This window comes from Ovis canadensis, chromosome 12, assembly GCF_042477335.2.
Source record: "Ovis canadensis isolate MfBH-ARS-UI-01 breed Bighorn chromosome 12, ARS-UI_OviCan_v2, whole genome shotgun sequence".
Lineage (NCBI taxonomy): Eukaryota > Metazoa > Chordata > Mammalia > Artiodactyla > Bovidae > Ovis > Ovis canadensis.
The window spans coordinates 30,319,749-30,342,898 of record NC_091256.1 but is presented as its reverse complement, the minus strand read 5'-3'; the positions used below and the strand labels follow the sequence as shown (position 1 = coordinate 30,342,898).

The 23,150-nt window shown below is 38.1% G+C and overlaps 1 protein-coding gene across 1 annotated transcript in view; it reads left to right on the top strand.

Moving 5' to 3' along the window:
* Positions 1-13,801: 13,801 nt before the first annotated feature.
* The window catches only part of USH2A (usherin), a 939,490-nt gene continuing 930,141 nt past the window's right edge, over positions 13,802-23,150 (top strand). Inside the window, exons 1-2 of the mRNA XM_069544562.1 lie at positions 13,802-14,286; positions 17,840-18,005. Of these exons, the coding sequence (XP_069400663.1) occupies positions 13,802-14,286; positions 17,840-18,005 (651 nt within the window). The remainder of the gene's footprint in view (positions 14,287-17,839; positions 18,006-23,150) is intronic.

The window sequence follows — 23,150 nt, the reverse complement described above, 5'->3', positions numbered from 1 at the left end:
TTCTCATTCCCCCCCCCCCCCCCATCTTCAAGGATTTTTCTCTGATGATCCTCTGAATGTGCTTTGTTAACGTGGTTCTAGAACAATAGAATTGATGGCATTTGAACATACTATTGCCAAAAGGGGCTGCTTCTGTCAATCTCAAACTAAGGACTTTTTATTGTCACTTAAAATAAGATCTTTAATTTTTTTTAAAAGCAAAAGGCCAATTCTTAATTTCAAGAATTTTCTTAAAATTTATATCTGTACATCAGTTAGCGTAGCATAGTGCCTGATAGACTGATGATGTTCAGTTCAGTCCAGTCGCTCAGTCGTGTCCGACTCTTTGCAACCCCATGAATCGCAGCACGCCAGGCCTCCCTGTCCATCACCATCTTCTGGAGTTCACTCAGACTCACATCCATCGAGCCCGTGATGCCATCCAGCCATCTCCATCCTCTGTCGTCCCCTTCTCCTCCTGCCCCCAATCCCTCCCAGCATCAGAGTCTTTTCCAGTGAGTCAACTTTTCGCATGAGGTGGCCAAAGTACTGGAGTTTCAGCTTTAGCATCATTCTTTCCAAAGAAATCCCAGGGCTGATCTCCTTCAGAATGGACTGGTTGGATCTCCTTGCAGTCCAAGGGACTCTCAAGAGTCTTCTCCAACACCACAGTTCAAATGCATCAATTCTTCAGCACTCAGCCTTCTTCACAGTCCAACTCTCACATCCATACATGACCACTGGAAAAACCATAGCTTTAATTAGACGGACCTTAGTCGACAAAGTAATATCTCTGCTTTTGAATATGCCGTCTAGGTTGGTCATAACTTTTCTTCCAAGGAGTAAGCGTCTTTTAATTTCATGGCTGCAGTCACCATCTGCAGTGATTTTGGAGCCCAAAAAAGTAAAGTCTGACACTTTTCACTGTTTCCCCATCTATTTGCCATGAAGTGACCGGATGCCATGACCTTTGTTTTCGGAATGTTGAACTTTAAGCCAACTTTTTTACTCTCCTCTTTCACTTTCATCAAGAGGCTTTTTAGTTCCTCTTCACTTTCTGCCATAAGGGTGGTGTCATCTGCATATCTGAGGTTATTGATATTTCTCCCAGCAGTCTTGATTCCAGCTTGTGTTTCTTCCAGTCCAGCATTTCTCATGATGTACTCTGCATAGAAGTTAAATAAGCAGGGTGACAATATACAGCCTTGACGTACTCCTTTTCCTATTTGAAACCAGTCTTTTTTCCATGTCCAGTTCTAACTTTTGCTTCCTGACCTGCATACAGATTTCTCAAGAGGCAGGTTAGGTGCTCTGGTATTGCCATCTCTTTCAGAATTTTCCACAGAGTATCACTTAAATTGCTTTTGTGGTGGTGGTTTAGTCCCTAAGTCATGTTCAACTCTTGTAACCCTATGAACTATTGCCTGCCAGGCTTCTCTGTCCATGAGATTTCCCAGGCAAGAATACTGGAGTGGGCTGCCTTTTTCTTCTCCAGGCAGTCTTCCTGACCCAGGGATCAAACTCATGTTTCCTAGTCTCCTAAATTGCAGGTGAATATATTTTTTTAACCACTGAACCACAAGTGATTCCCAAATTGCCTTAAGGATACATTTATAAAATATAAGAAAAAGTTTTATACTAAAATGTTCTGATATCATTGCTTTAAATGACAATGTGGCATTTGGTAAAAGCTTAAATGGAGGTATATTTGAGTCTCGTATTTCTTTCTAAATATTGTTGGTCTGTAATAAATTGCTTAGTATCCATATCTCAGCATCCTGATATTTCAAATAGTATTCATTATTGCTGGAGGGTTTAGTGTAGGTTAGATGAAATAGTAATTTACAACATGATGAATACAATGTAAATTCAGTTAGCATTTGTAGTATTGTTAGCATCGTTACTATTACAGATTGCTCATATACTCATGCTCCTTAATTCCTTTCTTCATGGACCATTTGATTTTGCATATATGTGAAAATACATATTTCACATATATGTACAATATGCAGTTTTACACATATGCAAATAAAATGTAATCAAATATGTTCATGGGTATAGAAAGAGGTAGAAATCATGCTGGTCTGGTCATCAGGAGATCTGGTTTTGGTTGAAACCCTAACAATATTGAGTCCCATCAGAGTTGAGTCTCACATCGCCTCCCTCAAAGGCAATTTCTGTTTCAATAAAATGTCTTGTTTCTCAAACTATCCATTTTAGTTTTGCTGATAATGATGGTGTTTGGATATGTTTTAGAAGCTGCTTTGCAAATGTGTTTTGCTCAAAGTTTATCATCCTCTTCATTTTTCAAATGCTTGCTCTTCTTCTCTTTAAAGTCTTTGGCTTCTAAGCATTATATTAATAAACCACATAAGTAAATTACATGAAGAGTTAACAGAGACCTTTTAGAAAAGTTTACTGATCCAGCAGATTCCCTTTTATTTCCCCTAAATTAAGACAAAATAGCCTTCAACCGTATACTGTTTGCTTTTTCTCCTAAGCAAAATGATTTTTCTTCCCCTCATCATAACTTTTATATCCTCCATTTCACTCTAAATGTAGTGCACATTGTTCCCCCCACTCTTGGGAATGTTTTAGGGGTTGTTCAGCTGGGTTGAGTTTCTAAGACCAGATATACCACCCTCTCTGCTTAGTAAACTGTGGCTGAATCCTGCTGTGTCTTCATGTTTCCTCCCTCACTACAATGGCACTTTCTCAAAAGCATATTGAAACTCCACACCCATGGGTTTCAGGCAATCTAGGGCTTTCCCACATGGTAAAAGGGGGGGCCCACATCGTCCTGAGGAGTGTGGCGCTTTGCAGAAACTGGAGCCTTAATTGTTGCTGATCGGCTGCTTGGCTGGAGCTCCATCCTGTGCTCTGCTTGCCTGCCGTCCTTCCCCAATTTGTGTCATTTTCTTTTTCAGACCCACACGCACCCATTTGTCCTGTTCACCAGCCATTAAACGGCCTGCTGCTACCTGTCCCGTACTGCCTGGCAGCTGTTATATCCCTGCCAGACTCAGCTCTCAAAAGTCACTCTTGAATTCACCTGCCAGGCTCAGTCTGGGCCCTTGCCCAGCCTGAGGAGAAAGAATGGACAGCAGTTAGATGGCCTGCCACACGCTATCAGTGGTATCAAGTTCCCCGCATGTCTTGGTGCAACCTGAAATACCCACACAAAGCTTGTATGCCTTAAACAAATGTGATTCCTGGGCCATCTGAGGGTTTGCATAATTTAAGAAGTATAAGAACATGTGTTCAACAATTTTGATCAAGGCAATAGATTGAGAACAGCTAGGACCTAGATACAGAATAAAAAACCAAGGCTCCCAAAGTTATTTATAATACCCTTGTTAATGCTTTGAACGTTCTCAGAGAAATCTGGAAATCCGATACAATCTACTTTAGAGCTCTGAATTGTATTTATACATTTCTACAGGAAATACGTGTCTCATAAATGTAGGACAATCTTATTCTAAACTAGATGTCCTCACTTATGCTGTTCCTGTCACTTAAAAGGCTCATTGTGTTCTCCTCTGTCTATAAAACTGTCAACTCTCAAGGCACAATTGAGTACCCCAGCCTTTCACAAAACCTCTGAGTTCAATCTTTGTAAAAAAATAAAATAAAAAATGATGGTTACTGGATCTAATCCAGATAGTCTGGGTTTTGCCATTTGCCCATCAAGTGACTTAAGCCTGGATTCTCATTTGTTCACTTTTATTTTAGAAGTAGTATTTTCTCTGTGCAGTTTGTAGGTTTGTTAGGATCAAAAGATTATCTAAAGAAAGTGATAAGCTAATGACAGGAAAATTATGGTAGTATTTTCTAAAAATGTGCTTATTCTGTCTTTGGATATACAATTACAGAAGAACTCAATAGGTATAAATTGAAAAAAATATATATAAGGAGAGCTAACAGTGAAAACCCAGTCTATTGTTTCTACATTTAGGGCTTGCCTTATGGCTCAGCTGGTAAAGAATCCGCCTGCATTGTGGAGACCTGGGTTCAATCCCTGGGTTGGGAAGGTCCCCTAGAGAAGGGAATGACAACCCACTCCAGTATTCTGGCCTGGAGAATTCCATGGACTATATAGTCCATGGAGTTGCAAAGAGTGGGACACAACTGAATGACTTCAGCTTTCACTTTTTCTCTACATTTAACTTGCCAACAATGCTAGGAGGTAGATGACATTCCCATGTTATAGATAAGGAAGTTGAAGCCAAACAAAGGTTAAGTAACCTGTCTAAGAACACACAGTGAATACAGGTGGTGGAGCCAGGGTTCCAACCCAGGCTGTCTCTGCCACTTGCATTCTTACCCACTAACTGGTCCTACCTGTCCCAATGCTTCAGGTGATGATGGATGTGTAATCCGTTCATTTAACCTTATTATTATTATTTTTTAATCTCCCTAAGATATCCTGTGTCCCACCACAGCTTCTCTGCATCTTGTGGGGATAGGGCTGGCATCACCAGCAAGGCGTGGTTCTTTGCTCATCTTTTCTCAGTGACTGCTTCTTCTGATTATGAAACATCTTCCACTGTGGTCTCCCAAGTCCAGGGCTCACATTCCTCAGGGCAGGTCGCTGGCTACTCGGACAGGCAGTGCCGTCATGTGACTTATCTCCTCCTGACTTGTTTTATTCTTGACACTGAGAGGCTCCTACAGTCTATCATTCTCTAGGAAGCAAATATTCCACTATGAGGATTCTAGGTCTGGCCCTGAAGATCAAACCATTCCAAGAAGTCAACTTTCATTGAGCCCTTGGGTAAAACTCTAACTCACTCCAAGGAAGGAGGGTTCCCTTATATGGATTATTAGCGTTGTCCTAGAATTGATATGTGAATTAGCCCTGTTTGGGGGAAAAAGGTGATTTAATTGACTGAATTTTAAGCATTGCAAGGGGCTGTATTGATTCTGAAAACTGCAAAAGAAAGTAGGTGGGAATTTTCAAGAAGAGGAAGCATTTTGCTGAACTTTTTCACAATGTTGAATCCGGTTGGTACAGAGTATACATACCTCATGCTTGTAGAAAATGGTCCAGATTTTAGCAGTAGAGGCATAATGAAGAGTTGATGGTGGGATGCAGATGAAGCCTTCAATTTTGTCTCTCCATATTGCTTAACATTTTTTTTTAAACAGTGTTCATACATTACTTGTGTGATTTTGAAAAAGAGAGAAAATGTATGGGATGGAGGAGAGGAAAAAAGTCAGTTTTTCCTCTCCTTGTTAAATGTTCAAACATATGTCAGGGCCTAGCCATCTGATTGGGTCCACTTGAACCTGGCCGTGTCTAATTCCAGATTGACTTTTGACTCAACCTGTTCTCTGTTTCAGGAGCAATCTGCTGATGATCGCAGCCATGGTCCTCTCTATCCATCTTACTGTACCAACTTACCAGCTCAGTCATTTACTTTTAAAACATTTTTTATTAGAGTATCGTTGCTTTATAATGTTGTATCCATGTCTACTGTACAACAAAGTGAATCAGCTATATGTGTAACGTATCTCCTCTTTTTTGGATTTCCTTCCCATTTGGGTCACCACAGAGCATTGAGTAGAGTTCCCTGTGCTGTTCAGTAGGTTCTCATTAGTCATCTATTTTATACATAGTATCAATAATATATATTAACATATGTTAATTCCGATTTCCCATTTCATCTCACCTTTCTCCCCTTGGTGTCCATACGCTTGTTCTCTATGTCTGTGTCTCTGTTTCTGCCTTGCAAATAAGACCATCTGTGCCATTTGCTAGATTTCATATATGTGTATTAATATATAATATTTGTTTTTCTTTTTGTGACTTACTTTGTGTGACAGTTTCTAGGTCCATCCACATCTTCACAAATTTCACAGTTTTGTTCCTTTTTCTGGCTGAGTGATATTCTATTGCTTAGGTTGCTTCTATGTCCTGGCTGTTGTAAATAGTGCTGCAATAAGCATTGGGAGGCATGTACCTTTTGGAATTATGGTCCAACTCAGTCATTTACTTGCAACATCTCTCTTGATCTCTTGGCCTCTCTACCACAAACCTTCCTTATGTGTACATTTTTTGAATTTTAAATTTGCCAGCCACACCCTAGCCTGGCCTGCCACCCTATTTGATTTATAATTTTGGTTTAGTCCTTCAGATTGACAGGACCACAGCCCAGGCCACAGCCTATGGTTGATACCCCTGTGTCCTCATCACACTCAGCACCCCAGTGCCACTTTTACACACTAAGTGGAAGGGCTGATGCTGAGGCTGAACCTCCAATACTTTGGCCACCTGATGCGAAGAGCTGACTCATTGGAAAGGACCCTGATGCTGGGAAAGATTGAAGGCGGGAGGAGAAGGGGATGACAGAGGATGAGATGGCTGGATGGCATCACCAACTTGATGGACATGAGCTTGAGTAAACTCCAGGAATTGGTGATGGACAGGGAGGCCTGGCGTGCTGCAGTCCATGGGGTCACAAAGAGTGGGACACGACTGAGCAACTGAACTGAACTTACACACTAAGTAGGATACATTGGTCAAAAACACTGCGCTTATAGATTCATATTTGACATTTACTCTTCATAATTTGAAAGCACAAATTGTTTCTATATTGACAAAACTAATTCAGTCTTTATATAATAGCTAGTGTTTTCAATTATGGCAGGAAAAATATGATAAAAATAAAGAACATGACATAAAAAGAAAACCAACATTGTTTGAATGCTTCTCCTGTTGGACATGTTAATTTTTCAAGAGGCAAAAACAAACAGCATGAGCCCTTTCACACTTCAATTTCCACATTTGTGAAATGAAGTAAGAACACTTACCTCCTAGAGTTAAAGCTATGATGGCTGTGTGTGTGTGTATATGTATAAATGCACAATTGTGTATAAATCATGTGCACAGTCCCTGCTATATATGAGACATTCACATATGGCACCTACTGTGATGACTATTATGACTTTAAATAATCTTAATTATCTAAGAACTAGCCATCTGAATTTTCAAATATGAAAAAAGGCAAGGGGTGTAATTAAAAAAAAGAAAAACAATGACAGATGCTAGGAGTTCTCATCTACCATGAACTGTTAAAAAGATAAAAAAGCCAGAATTAGAATATTATGCTCAATGCATTGGGCTTGCCCATTGTAACCTGTGGTTGGACAGTCAGTTAGATAACTGTGTCAACAGTCAACTTATATCACAGAAAGCCACAAAGCACGGGAAACAAAAAGGCAGAATAAATAAAAATATGAAAAAGATAAAAAAATAGCAGAATTTGTTGTCATAGGAAAATGTCAATGACATTGATTTTTAAAATAAACTTTTATAGACATTTTTTTATAACATTGAATGATTTCCAGTTTTCAGGCATTACCAGAAATATCTACTGTGAATACACAGAATAAGCTCCCTGGTGCATAATGCTGAGGCTTTCTAATGAATGTATATAAGTGTGAATATGCTGTTTCCTAGGATATACATAGTTTCAACTTTTAAAAATATGCATCAATTTTAAATATTTAGAGTTCCTTTTGATACATGTCCTCCATAACAATTGGCATTGTCCTAATTTACAATTTGTGTGATCTAGATGTGTAAAATAAAATCTCATTGTGATTTTAATTTGCTTGTCCCTAATACTGATGCAATCCAACACTTTCTGTAAGTTTATTGGTCCCTCATGTTTACCATTCTGTGAAATCCTTGTTTATATCATCTGTCTTTTTTTCTATAAAGAAATGGAATATGTGTCTCTGGATTAACAGAAATCACTTAAGCATTCTGTGTATTAATTCCTTTTCTCTTATTTGTGTGACATGTCCCTCATGTTGTGGCTTAGCTTTTTACTCTGTGGGGACGTTTGATGAACAGAAGTTCTTGATTTTAATGTAATCCCATTTATTTATCTTTTATGTTTTGTACTTGTGTCCAGCTCAAGAAATATGTTCCCATCTTAAGGTGGTTAAAGCATCTTCTTTAATTTCAAATGATTTTCAGGTTTTGCTCCTTAACGTTTAAGTCTCAATCTATCTGGAAGTAACTTTTGTATATAGTGAGAAGTGGGGATCCAGTCTCATTTTATCAGTATTTTCCAACACAGGGAATTAATTTTCCTTGCAAAATTTACTAACTAGTTCATCCTTTTCTTAGCGATGTGTTAGTCACTCAGTCATGTCTGACTCTTTGCGAGCCCATAGACTATAACCTGCCAGGCTCCATCCATGGAGCTCTCAAGGCAAGAATACTGGATTGGGTGGCCATTGCCTTCTCCAGGGGCTCTTCCTGACCCAGGGATTGAACCTGAGTCTCCTGCACTGCGAGCATTGCAGGCAGATTCTTTACTATCTGAGCCACCAAAGAAGCCCTTTTAGTGATGTACAGGAACAAAATAAGTGTATACATATGTCCATACATATGTGTGAATCATTTCCTGTGATTTTTGATGTTTCTATTGGATTCCCCCAACCCCCCACTGATCTCTGCACTAATGTTGCACACTCCTAATTTACATGGCCCTAAGTACATCTTGGTGTCTGTTAGCAAAGTCCCTCCCTCACCTTCTTCTATGTCTGTAGTGCCTTGGATACTGTCAATTATTTGCTCTTTTTTAATAAGCTTTGAAATAAACTTCTCTAGTTCCATGAATAACTCTGTTGTGATTTTCATAGGAATTGCATTGGATTAATAGATGACTATATGAACACTTTATCCTTGTGTTAGTCTTTGAATCCAAAAACATAATATCTCTATTTTCAGTTTCTTAAATGTTACAATAAACTTGATTTTTTCATAGCAGTAATGCATTTTTAAAATTTGTTCCCAAGTATTCTACAATATGGATAGCATCTTTTAGTTATATTTTTTAATTTGTTTATTTCATTCTCTAACTGGTATAGAAAAGTGCAATTGATTTTTGCTTATTGATTTTGCATCACTTGAATTAAACTAAATTATCCTGTAGTAACAACTCTAAAATTTCAAAAAGTTCCTTTAAACAATAAAGGTTTATTTTTCACACATGCTTTGTGTCTGGCAAGCAGACTCTGATCTATGTCTTTCCAGTCACGGCAAGAGGTTGACAGAGCAGCCACTATCTGGATGTGGCAAAGTGGGAGGGAGAGAGCACAGGAAATTGCTTACTGGTCCTTATAGCTTCCTCCTGGTGGTGGCTCATATTTCTCAGCAAAAGCAAGTCATGTGACCATTTCCAAGGAGTTAAAAGTAGTATGTGCCTAGAGAGAAGAGTTCCAAAATTGATGAATAGCATTAATCATATTTACATCTTCTTTCTAGAATCTTGGTCAAAATTTGTCATTAGGTTTTGTTATCTAGTGAAATATATGACAGTTGATAATCATTTGTAGTGTTTATTCTTTAGTTTATATTTTACCTATTTTAATGCATTTGCTAGTTGAATGTTGACTAGCAGCAGTGAAAAGTAGGTGTTCCTTCTCTACTGATCTTAACAAAAGTGCTAATTATTATACTTGTTATTTATGACATTTTTGTACATGAACTGTCAAGTTATAGAAGTTTTCTTTTTTTTTGTTTATGAAGAATTTTGGTCCTAAAGAAATAAATTCATAAAGGATTTTGGTCCTCAATAAATAACATGAATTTTAAAACTATTTTAATGGTGAATTAATATATATTTTAACATTCAAACCAATTTTACAATTCTGGAATAAACCCACTTTGTCAGGAGATTTATTCTTTTTAAATATTTCTGAATTCAGTTTGCTTATGCTTTATTCAGAATTTTTTGCATTATGTATATGAGTGTGACTGGTCTTTAATTTTTCTTTCTCATATTCTTCTGTCTGTTTTATATTCTCCCTCCTTCTCCCACTCCCCACCTGTCTTTCTCACACACGTTCTCTTTTGCTTATAACTACCTCATACAATAAATTGGGAAATAGTCTTATTCCAATGGTAAGAATGTTTGTAAAAACTGGAATTATAGTTTCCCATATGTGTGGCATAACTGATTTGCACAACTGTCTGAGCCTACTGTTTTCCTTATGGGAAGAAATTTAAGGATAGACTGTAATAGAACTATTCATGTTAAAAATAAAAGCAAAACTTTATTCCTTTTTATTGAAGCATAATTTGCACAAAGAGCACAAATCTTAACTGTAATACTTGATGAACTTCAAAAACTGTATCCATCTGTGTGACCACCACCTGTATTGAGATGAAGACATTTCCAGCCCTCCTGCTGCCTTCCTTGAATCCTTTCCCATTTCTTCTTCTGTTTTAAAGAGAGCATTATGTTGACCTCTTTCACAGTAGATTAGCTTTGATTCTCTTTGACTTCATATGAATGGAATCATTCTAGTATGTTCTTGGGGTGTTTACCTTATTTCACTCATGATCAATTCTGTGAGATTTTCCGTGTTGTTTCTTGTAGCAGTAGTTCACTTTCCTTTCATTGATCTTTCACCTTCCAGTGTGTGAATATATACCATAATCTGTCTGTTCTGCAGTTGATGGAATGTGTTGTTTCCAACTGTTTCTTCTTGACTCTAAGTTGGAAATATTTTAAGGAACTTACTCAATTTTCCTAAGAACTCAAGTTCCTCATAAAATTGTCTACAACATTTTTTTATTTTGTAATTACATTGGACCCTCTGTTTTCATATCTAATATTACTTACACATCCACCATTTTTCTTTTTCTAGATTAGTTATGCCATAAGTTAGTTAATTTTAATAGAAAAATCCATGAATGCTGAAAAACCCCAAGGATACCCCTTGATTTTGCCCATCTTCAAGACCTAAGCCTCAAGGGCTTGAAAAACCAAGTTTATTATAGTGAACTTTTCCATAATAATGAGTATCAATTTACTAATAGTTGATAACTAAAATATCATTTTTTGAACTGTTTCAGAAGAAGGAAATGCTGATTCTAAGATGTCTTGACCATTGGAAAAAGAAATTGCTTTCAACTCTCTGTGGTAGATTACAAAATGGTCTCAAGTTCTTTCCATTCTGTTATGTGTGCCCCCTTGCAATGTGACTGTTCTTTGAAGAGTGGAGTCAGTTTCGTAGCCCTTGAATCTGGGCTTGGTCATGTGACTTCCTCTGTCAATGGAACATTAACAAATATGGTATAAGCAAATGCCTGAGTAGTACTTGTACATTAGGATCTCCCAGCTTATGTTGCTGGGCATTTTTCTGCTACTATCAGAACGAGCTTAGGTTAGACTCTCACAAGTGTCAAACCAACTGCTAGATGACAGAGTAAGGCCAAATCAGAGTATCCAGCCCCAGCTATGCTAGTTCAGAGCAGAACTACCCAGTGAATCCAGAAAAATATGAGAAAGTAATAGCACATACTTCTTTGTATTTAACTAAACTTTCCTTCTGCCACTCTTGCTTTTGCTTTTTTCCTGTATCTCTAAGTCCCATCTAGTGGTGGTAAGAATGCTGGTGCCCAAATCAGTTACCAGATGTGTCTTCAGATTGATATCACTGAATTGCAGAAGTTGAGGGATATGTCAACCCACTGTCTGTCTTTGCAAATCACAGGCAGAGTTTCTGAATGTGGAGCAGAGTCACTAATCTTAGATCATCCAAATTGAGTCATGACTTCTACTACAAAACATCCGTTGTTATGTGGTAGATGATTTCTCATCCCCTGAACAGTGACCCAAAAAACGCACTCTGAAGTACTGCAATTAAAAATTAGTTAATCCTTGGATTCATAAGGCATAAAGAGAAACTAGCCATTGAATAACATGTTCTAAGACAAACATTGGTTGCATGTTTTGTTGAGGTGTGAATAATCCATTTGTCTACATCACTGTGTCCTTTATTTCCAAACATTTTTCCAGGTGTTCAGAAGTTCTTACATGTTAGTGGATTTTACAGTGACATTTGTTTTTTTGATTCAAAAAAATTGCCCTTGAAAGATTATACTAAACAACAAGACAGAGAATAGGATAATTTGACAAAAGGTAAAGATTTCCTCTGGAAGCACCTAGAAGTTCTGATTGATAAAGCTGATATTTAAATGAGTTGTGTTTAAGTCTCTTGGAAGGGAAATTTGAGAGACGGTACTTTGAATTTGTCTCTCACTGCCTTACTAACAAGGAATGCCAAACAACCACATCTGTCATTTTTAAACATTTCTCTAAATATGATAGCTTATAGAAAATAAAAGTGCAATTGGCTAGTTGTTTCCCAAATAAGCGTTCCATTTTTAAGACAGTGGAGGGGTAGTAGTTGCTTTAGGCTATTTCTCATTTAGGATGAGGTACCTCAGATGGTTGAAGAGGGTTTTGGATGTAATAACACTACATAAAATTGACATCAACCATGCATTCATAAATACACACATATTCATATCTAATCAAGCAGCTAAAATGTCAGCAGTCCTATTGCTTCTGTAGTTTAATTAAAGTTTCTGATCCTTCAAATGTACTATTTGGAAATCACATCAGATGCTGTTCATACATTTAGAAGAGGGTGTTCTGGGGTGAAGAACACGGTGACCATTGAATGGGCAACAGAAACTGTATGGATGCAACAAGCTTTTAGAGCATCGGTACATTTGTTGCTCAGGAAAAAGAGCTCTAGGAATTCTTATGTTACTGTCTGATAGTGGCAGATCGTTTTGATGACACGGCTAAAAGGATTGAGGTGCATAAAAGTGGGGGAAAGGGGAGGGGCAAAAAAGGGATTAGAGGATAAGGTGCGCTGCTACTTTAAAATTATGCATGCCTGGCTGCATCCTTGTCCCTCCCACTGCTTGAGGCACTTGCTGAAGGCTTGGGGAGTTCAGTTCCAGGTGGGCCAGCCAGCAGACTGCGCTCTGAGTTTCAGGTAACCAAGCGTTTGCTGCGCAGAATCCCTGACTTGGGCACCCAAGTCTTCCTTGCAGTCGTCCTTCTGCTGTGGCCTATTTGCTGAGACTTTCTGGGGGTTACCCTAGTATTGCCAGGCAACCAGGGGCAGTGGTCCTGGGAAGAGCCATTTGTCACACTAAGGGGCCTGGTTGAAATGCAATAGAGAAATGGTAACTCAGCTTATTTATCAATACAATTACTAACACAGTATTAGGGGTCCATATGTAACCTACAAATAGTCATATGAGGAAATGCACAAGCGTTTGCTAAATACTAAGGCATAGGACGGACAGATGGTGTTGGGTTTCTAATCAGCTTTACCGTGAGCTTAAAGTTGCCGCACATGCTGGGATGAGAGGGGAAGGCCCAAAGTGCTTTGCCAGCTTTATTCGGGACATCTGCAGGTTGGCTCTGCGTTAACTGCATCCCGTGTGTGTAAAGGAAATCTATACAGTTCTTTATCTTGTGAAGGAGAGTGGATGCTGCTAATTCCCTGAGGTGGAGTAGCAATCTGAAATTGCTGTGTGGGGAAATATATTAATAAAATATACGTGCATATGTGTGTATCAAACTGGCTGTCCTGTGGACTTTTTCCAGTGCTTGATTTGCCCAATGAAGATAGGTACCAGTGAGTGTTTTGCTATAAACAGTGTACTAAAGAATGTTTTTAAGAAGTTTAATAATGTTTCTTAGGGACTCAGAATCCTCATGCTTAGACTGCACCTATAGTTTTAAAGACACAGCAGATTTTTCTTGACCCTCTACTTTTGATTCCCAGACACCAGCTGCTACTCATGTCTTCGCCATCACCACGGAAGCCTCTGGTGTTACCCCCGTGTGAAACCACATCTGCAGTTTCCCGAAAATGGATTTATCTCAACGTTACTTAAAGCACCCCGCGATAAAGTGCTGCTGGCCAGTGCCCTCGGCCTTCCGACTTATTTAGGAACACCTGAATCAGAGGAGAATGCTTTTGAGTCAACATGAATTGCCTGGCTCTTTCTCTGGGCTTCAGCCTCTTGTTTCCAGTCCCTGAAACATGGCTCTTTGCCTACTTTGCTTCCATCTCGTGGGCTGACTCTCAGGGCCTGTTCCCAAGGCTGGAGAACGTGGCAGCTTTCAAGAAGGTTTCGGTGGTGCCAACCCAAGCGACGTGCGGAATCCCAGCCCAAAGCACTTTCTGTCAGAGCTCTGCCACACCCGAGGGCCTTCGGGTCTGTCCTCAGCGGCTCTGCGTTCAGGATTGCCCTTACCGATCATCGCCCCCCACCTACACCAACCTCTTCTCAGCAGGCCTCAGGGGTTGCATCATTAGAGACCAGCGTGACCTGAGTCCCAACTCCCATAACCATACTGCAAGTTTCATTTTTGGAAATCACCAGAGTTGCTTTGCCTCTCCTCCTGCTTCCAGGCTGGCGGCATCATTTACTCTAGCTGTGTGGTTGAAACTTGAGCAAGGAGGTGTAATGTAAGTAGCAGAGGGCGTGTAAGCTTTCCTAGGGTCCTGCAAAGTCAAGGGTATTGCAACTTGAATTCCAACCTAGAAACGAAGGCACTTTGGAATTTAGGCTAACTGCAGACCAGCTCCTACATGAGGCTTTTCTGGTCAACTTCATTGGACCAAATATTTTTTTCCCTAAGTTCAAAGTGCTTTCCCCTTTCCATGAATGAAGTGAACCCTCAAGAGTATGTTAAAATAATTTCATGGCAGGCAGACATGTTTATACCTGGCTCATTTCTTTTTTCCCCCCAGTAGTTTAGCTAAACCTTTAGTCTTAGTTTTCAGAGGCTCAGCCAGGTTCACTGTGAGTTGTAAGGCATGGGGACTAGTAATAATGTATACTTTCAAGGTCTTGGTCTAGGCTTGTATAAGCAACCTGCCTTTACTAGAGTATACAATTGTCATTAGGCAGTGAACTCTCTGAGTGCTGGGGACTGTTTCTGCATTCTTGTTTCCCTAGGAAGACTTGTTTGTTTAACTCATTGTGAAAGATGTTCAGTAATAAGTTGAACAAATGAATGACACCTCATGTCTGAAAAGAGATCGCTTTTAGCTCTTTGCTTCCAGGTGTTTTTATCCATTAGGAAATATATAGAAAAGCATAAAAGATTCTCAAAAGTTCATGCCATTGAACCCATCAGAAATGCCTTTGGTGAGTTTGGTGTGAGGCTTTGTTAACAATTTTTGGTTATTTTTAATAATCACCTGATTTTCATTCTGTAATAGTTTCTAAAATGGATATTCAATGTTTTCCTTAAGTGTTTAGAGCCAATCTGGAAATGAAAATAAATAGGACAGTTTTGAGACTTTTTTTTTGTGCTTATCTTTCTTCTTCTCATAGAGCTTCTGGCTCTTCCCCTTGTGATGTTTTCTTTGTATGAGGATGTTGGCCAAGTATCTAAAAACTCATGAAACAAACCAGAAAAGTCTTATCATCGCATAAGCAAATAAGACTTAAATATCTTATGATGTTTAGTTTTAATTTGCCAAGTGAAAGTTGGCATTTTTTCATTTTCTTTTATTTGAAGTGAAAATCATCTGAAACCATTACCTCTGTTTCTGTATGTACCCTAAAAAAACCCCCTATTTTCTTACTGTTTGAAATGTCAGTAAATCCAACTTATTTAGTTTATGTAACTAATGTCCAAAGAGTCTTAAAACATTGTCTCTTGACAAATACGGCTAGGATGAAGTTATTTTTTCTAAATTTTTCCAGGGGATATGTCTCTACAAAATTCATCTTCTGTTGGTATCATTTCGTATAAATAAGACAGAGGAACATTTATGGAGGTAGTAGCACATGGTTTATGGTTTAGAGAGTTCCAAGCATCAAGGTCATTTCCATTCTCAAAACTAAAATACCTGTGGGAATTGGGGAATTTCGCAGTGTTTGTACTAGATAAGTAAAACAAACAAAACATGGATTATCCAATTATTGTTTATCCAGGAGCAAAATAAATCCAGTTCCTAAATATTTTGCTACCTGCCTTCCTCTCACATTCATTATCTACCAAAGCAAGTATGTTTACAAGCAAACAAAATAGCAAGGAAGATAATCAATAACATATTAAGAAATGCATTTTCAGTAAGCTTGGGGAAATAAGCCTGCATTTGGCAAATACCTTCTTGAGTAATGGTCAAATTCTAACTTGTAGATTTAAACTCAAGAAAAACGAATGGAGGCAATCTCTTCTTGGATTGTTTAAGACATAGAAGTGAAGAATAGAGAGAAACTTTAATTCCAGTGACTGAGAAATATCCACCTGCTAAAGAGTTGAATCACAATAGAATTTTCATAAAATCATATCTCCGCTTTATATAAAATCTGTATGTCAACTAAACCTATTTGCCCAATATGAAATATATTTTTCATAACTTGATCACCAAATGTATGTGCAAAATAGAATTAAACAGCGAGAGTGAAATAGTAACTGTTAAGTATTCTCTGATCGTATCATCACCTCTCAACTCTCAGAAAGAATGCAAATGAGGAGGAATGATTTGTGAGAGAAACGTGTCCTTTAAGGAAAGTTTTAAAAACATATTTAGCAATAGTTCTGGGTTGGCCCAATCTTACCTTTGCTTCTTTGATTCTTCATACTCAGATCACTAACTCATCATTTTTTTGGGGGAGGGGGAGGAGCTACTATATACCAGGCTATGCTGCTATTGTCAGACAACCCATGAATGAATAGGAAGACAGATGGATGGGTGTTACTTCCAAAGCAGCACAATAAGTGAGCAGCAAGGAAGGCCTCTTAACTTTGAGAAGGTTGGGTTCCAGGATCAGACCTTATCTTGGAGGTGTCTGAGCTGAGTAAGAGGCAAATGGGTGAAGGAAGGAGCCCAGACTCCTCTGGGACTTGATGATCTTCTCCACCTTGGGATATACCACCTCCTTGAGTTCTTGGCTGTGAGATGCAGGCTCATGAGCATCTTTAATAGCTAGTTACTTGGAGGAGATATTTGTGCTTAATGTTCATGATATTTCTCTTTAAATATCAGGTTTGGGGGACTAATCTCCTTAGGAGATTCTTCTCGCTTCTGCAAAAGTTGAACTGCTAGATTGAAATGTAATTGGAAATGGGCTCAAGTTCATATCTGTTTCTTCTCAGTGGGTACAGAGTGGCTAAGGCACATGCAGTGATATAATTTGTATAAAATAAAATCACTTATACTAAACATAAATCAGTAGAGAATATAGAAAACATAAAACATGTCTCTTTAAAGGGATGAGAAAATAGTGCTGTTGTAATCAGGATATAAGTTATTTTTAAAAATAACATGATTTGATAACTGGCCTTCGAGTTAATTTTTGGAAGATTCTTCTATTTTATCAAAATATTTCACTGTAGTTTTAGAAGATTCCATGACCTTTCACCCCAGGTCATTACCATGATCTCAGTGCCCCAGTTGGGCTTTGTGGTCATGGCAAGCTGGGCAGTCATCTTACAGACACTGGCTTTGGCTTCTGGCCAGTTGATGATGAGCTAAATAAAGACTATAGTTGTCCATTCTCCATTTCATCATGGGAATTAAATAGAGCGATTCTGACTTCAGGGCTAGCAGTTTAGAGCCTTCTATGGACACTAAACTATCTTTACATTAAAAAAAAAAAAAAGAGGAGGAGAAAATGATTTGCTCTGGTGGCTCAATAGCCAAGCAGAATGTGGTGTATTGTGCCGCTTCCTATAAAAGAAATGGCAGAGGAACTAATGAGCCAATAGGCTAAATATTGGTTTTGCTGGATGATTCAACCACTTGAGCTGCCACCATGAATCTCTAATAAAGGGAGTGAAGGTTCTAGCAGATGTACTGTAAATAAGAATTTTATCTTTATTGAAATTAAAGGGGCTCTTAATTGAAGGAAAGCTGGCCTGAATATGATTACCTTCAGGTACTTGTTCATTGTGACCTTTGATTAGAGTTTGGGATCTGTTGCACCACCATCACTGGACAATGTCATAGCCTGTCTTTTGGTTGGAAACTGACCTTTTCTCTTTTCTGGTTGTTTCCCAAGGTGTGTTATAGAAAAAACAGTGGATGGGCAGATTGTATTCAAACTTACAATATCTGAGAAAGAGACCATGTTTTATTACCGCACAGTAAATGGTTTGCAGCCTCCAATAAAAGTAATGACACTGGGGAGAATTCTTGTGAAGAAATGGATTCATCTTAGTGTGCAGGTGAGTAAAATAAAAAATATTTAACATTTGGTTAAGCACAAGGATCCATCTTCCTTTTTTTTCTTTAAATGGCATCTTCCCATAAGATGTGAAGCACTACCTTTCAGATCTTAACTATTTGTAACTGACAACTAAAGAAAAACAATATTTAAATGACCTAACGATGTATCTTTTGAAATTTCAGTATTTCCCCCTCAAAATTGCAGTGAAAATGTCCACAGGTGCGTAGGACAGTCCCATTTGGAGTAATATCCTCAGGAAAGTTTTGTTTTATTGGCTTAGTATATTTTATTTTGTTTAAAAATGTGTAACAGCTCTTTTGCTGTCTAGTACTAATTTTAATAGTCATGCAGTATTAAGACCTTGGCCTGGATTTTACAGCTGTCTTTTCTAGGTAGTCTCTGATGATATGAATACAATTTGACTGTTGCATTTAAAATGCTGACCTTAGAACTAATGAACTTTACACATCAGGCACTCAAAAGGTGTTATATGATTACTTTAGTTGTCAACAACAGTTTGTGTTTGCCTTAGAAGTTGCTAAAGGCTGAGATAACTGTGAGATGGCTGCTATTTTATAGTTCTTGGGAATAGACAGTTTCTTCTTTGGTTTCTTTAGGGCTCTGGAAGGGTCCAGTGCAGTCTAAAGTCACCCTTGCCTTTTACACCAGAGGTACTGTGTGCCATAGTTGCCAGTATATGGTCTCACGTTGTTCAGTTAGGCTCTGCAACCTCCTGAACTTAGCCCACCAGACTCCCCTGTTCTCCACTGTCTCCTGGAGTTTGCTCAAATTCATGGTGATGCTGTCTAACCATCTCATCCTCTGCTGTCCCCTTCTCCTTTTGCCTTCACTCTTTCCCAGCATCAGGGTCTTTTCCAATGAGTCAGTCCTTCGCATCAGGTGGCCAAAGTATTGGAGCATCAGCGTGAGTACGCTCTCACAGGTACACCCCAGTGTGGTCCATGCCAATGCCATTTGCACTAGAGGACATTTGGAGCCTTGTGTACTTCATGAAAATCTTTGATTTATTACATTCCCCCCAACTCTGAAGCAGGTAGACTTCCTTATGTTACTACCATGGTTCTTGGCTTCTTTAATAGAAATTGATTAGAGGCCAGACAAATAATTCAGGCAAGCCTTTACTGGGTTCCCTGCTGAAGTGGGGTGGGGGTGGGCGGGGGGGGGTGGTTGCAAAAACAAGTAAGTTTCCCTTGCTTGTTCTTTGAGGTGAGGTGCAAGCTGATTCCTTATATGTGGTGAGAACAGGAACAGGTCCAGGGTCAGACCAGAGAGATGACTTAGGTGGTCTGCTACCTCTTTGGTGATGCTATGTGCATGGGACATGTGCAGTACTCTGATTTTGGTCTCGGCTCTTCAGAAGTGGCACGTGGGTTTTTTCATCTTCTCTTATTGTCCATAATTTGCCCCAACTGAACATGTACATAGTTATTTTAGGTCTTTTATAGTTTCTTATATTTTGTTGCTCCAGGAGACATTTATCCAGGGTTTGATCCCTGGGTTGGGAAGATCCCCTAGCGAAGGGAAAAGCTACCCACTCCAGTATTCTGGCCTGGAGAATTCCATGGACTATATAGTCCATGGGGTCACAAAGAGTCAGATACGACTGAGCAACTTTCACTCATTCACTCAAGCACTGCTGCAAGGGGTCCCAGGTTCCACTTCAAGTGTCTTGAGAATTGTTATTTGGATTTTAAAGTCTATTTCAGTGTAGATACTATTATTGAGGATTTAAATACACTTTAAACATATCTTTGTTTGGTCTGATTGTAACTGTGAAATTCCTCTATGCCTGTGCGCTGCATTGCACTAAAAGCCTTAAAAAGGACATTTAAAATAGAAACGCAGAGAGGTGATTGAACGCAGAGAGGAAATGATTAATTTCCATAGGAGGGTATTGGCAAAGTGATCTTCAATCAGCACGTTAGGCTTATCTACCCTGCTTTTTGGTGGATATGAGTTTAGCAAATTCAGTTGGCAGGGAGCAGGGTTTCTATGCCACCAGGGTTGAAAGGACCTGCAAAAAGGTAGGTCACATCTAATATCTATTGCAGTGATGGATTCAGTCTGTCTATGCTTGCCTCTCATTTATTCAATGGTTAGCAGATACAAGACTTATTATATATCTTGTCCATTCTGACTGCTGCCAGTGTACCAGAACCAGAATTGGGTTATAAAAATATGGAAATAGAAACCACTGAATAAGTGGACTCCACAAAAGATATTGAATGAGTATATTTATTTGTTGCACAGTTTTGTTTCAGTAATGATGAACAAATGCTTTTTACTTGCCTTTATTTTGCCTTACCTGTGAAACTGTGCCATGTTTTGGCAGGTAGTAGTACATTAAAAGCTTTACAAAGAAAGTTTAAAAAATCTAAAAGTGAAGAGGTAACCATGACTGAATTACTCCCCTAGGAGTCAGATGCTCTTAGAGTGCCTATTGAAATCAGCATTATCATTTCAATACATGTCAAATATGAGTCACTTCCTAGTTTAGGCAAATTTTCTTTATAAATCTTTAAATCCTCATCTTCTTTCAAGAAAGGCTAAAGTACTTATGATTTAATGAGACACCTTTATTTCATAACTATTTGACTATCAAGAGAAAACTTGTCCTTTCCAATTTGTGCTCTTCTTTTATTTATTTATTTTTATGTGAGTTTTTTTTTTTAATCCCTATTCTACTTTTTACATTAAAACTACAGAACAAAACAGTCATAAAGCAGGAAAATCATGCAGACTGGATTTTAATCATCTGGTATTTACTGATAGATATGGGGATACCCAGCATTTTGGAGATCTGTATTCATTCAAATAATAATTAAAGAGCAATTATTTAAACTGGAGATCTGCATAGCGTTCCTTTAAATTGGACACAAGTCTGAATACATTTGGGCTTCCCTGGTGGCTCATACAGTAAAGAACCTGCCTGCAATGCAGGAGGCCCGAGTTTGATCCCTGGATCAGAAAGATCCCCTGGAGAAGGGAATGGCTACCCACTCCAGTATTCTTCCTTCGAGAATACCATGGGCAGAGGAGCCTGGCTGGGTTGCAAAGAGTTGGACATGCCTGAGCAATTAACACCTTCAACTTTTCACTTCTGATATATTTAAGATATTAAGATACTTATAAAGTTATAGATGCTTAATAAAGAAGGTACTCATTCCTAAAAAGTGATACAAAAAGAAGTGCGAAGAATAACAGGTAAGGAGAAGAGAAATCTGACTCAGGTAATGCTACTCTGTAGTCTTAACAAATATACTTAGCTTAGTTTTCTTATGTGATAAGAGGATTGGACTAGATGTGCAAAACAAGGCTTCCTGGAATTCTTTGTGGAAAAGAAGTGTGGGAAGCTGTTAATTTGTGTAGGGTTGTCTGGACAGACATGGTTAAGTGACACAGCCAGCTCCTCAAGTGATGCCTGGGTTTATGCTTTTTCCCCTGCGTCCCCCTGCGGTCTGTAATTTACACAGCAGTGTTTTTGGTAGACTTCTTGGCAAGATATGGACAAGTACAACTTGTAACTCTTTCACTATTTAACGGCAAAGAATATATTTTAAATGTGAAATGTAACTTATTCTCTGTTGCTTTATTATCCAGTGCATCCAAATTCTGTTTAATTTGGGGATCAGGGCCTTCATCATGCTGGGCATAGGACAGAACACATATTTGATAATCTGGCTTAGTCAAGTTTAAAATTGCAAGTCTATAGTTAATGTACATATGTATGTCTTTACTCATCCAATATGGCCACAATCAATTCATTTACATGGTATGTGCATGTGTGTGTGTGTGTGTGTGTGTGTCTATAAAACTAAAATACCTTTACTCATAGGTTTGGCTCAGAAACCAGAATTTAACTTACATAGACGTAGTGACATAAAATTAATTAACCGATCTGGCCTTATACCTTACCTCAGAGAGTTCACTTAGTGTCAGCTTTCCATCAGTAAAATCGGAATTCTAATTTCCCAAATCTAAAAAAAAGAAATGAGTTTTAAATAATTAAATCCCTGGGCCAAAAAAAATGGTGCTAGGATGAGTCAGACATTCCAAATTTTGGAGGTCTATTTTCCTAAACAAAAAAAAATGCCTGATATTACTGTAATGGATCTAACAGCTTTTATTCAAGAAATAGCATTTTGAAGCTTCAACCTGTTGGAAAATGATTAGTTTTTAAATTAATATTCATTCAGGGACTTGAATCTGACATGATTGCCAATTTAAATTTTACTTTGGGGTTTAATATATTGGCTATTTCAAATTATATCAAGCTGAAATTCGTTATGTCATATTTTTTGTACTAAAACTGGAAAAAAATCAATTCAGACTTTTTATTATCAAATGGGGAACACTGATAACATTAGCAGATTTTTTAAAGCTTCGTTTTCATATTGTATCAGCATGTTATGGTTATTTTAAGAGATCTCTTTGGATTTTCTTTTTTTTTAAGTTTTAAAATATGTAAAAGGATTTTACTTCAGCAGTTTGTTAGGGCTTGGTGAGTAAAGCAGCTTGGAAGGATATTGACATTCTGTTGTGTATCATTTAAAAGTAAAACCTCAGAGTTTCCTATGAAAACAGTTTTCTCCTAAATAGTTCTACATGTTTTATAAGACCAATAGCATCAAAGAATCATTAGTAACCCTTTAATAATTATGCTGAAATGTAGTAGTATTCTATAATTAGAAGCTGATGAAATACTGCAAGTGTGGAAGCAAGAATTGGTTTAGCAATGAGTTTTTCACGACATCTATGCTATTTTGAGGACTCCTTGAAACACTGACAAGTCAAGAGCCACAGATGGTCCTAGCTACAATAATGTGAAAAAGAGCAGTTCTAATCTAATACAGAGAAGGGGAAAAAAAAATACATGGGTAAATAAAGTTTCAGGGATCAATAGATGAAGAATAGGAGTTTCATAATCATAGTTTGTTCATGAAATATGCTCTTTTGATTTATGTATTCAATCTGAAAAAGGGAAACTATTGATGGTTCTGGAGAAAAATAAAATGCAATTTAACCAACATTTGTTAGAATAGATAAACCAACTCTCTCAATTAATCTCTGGAGTGTATGCCCATGTGCACACTTTATAAAGGTATTTCCATGTCTCTATTGA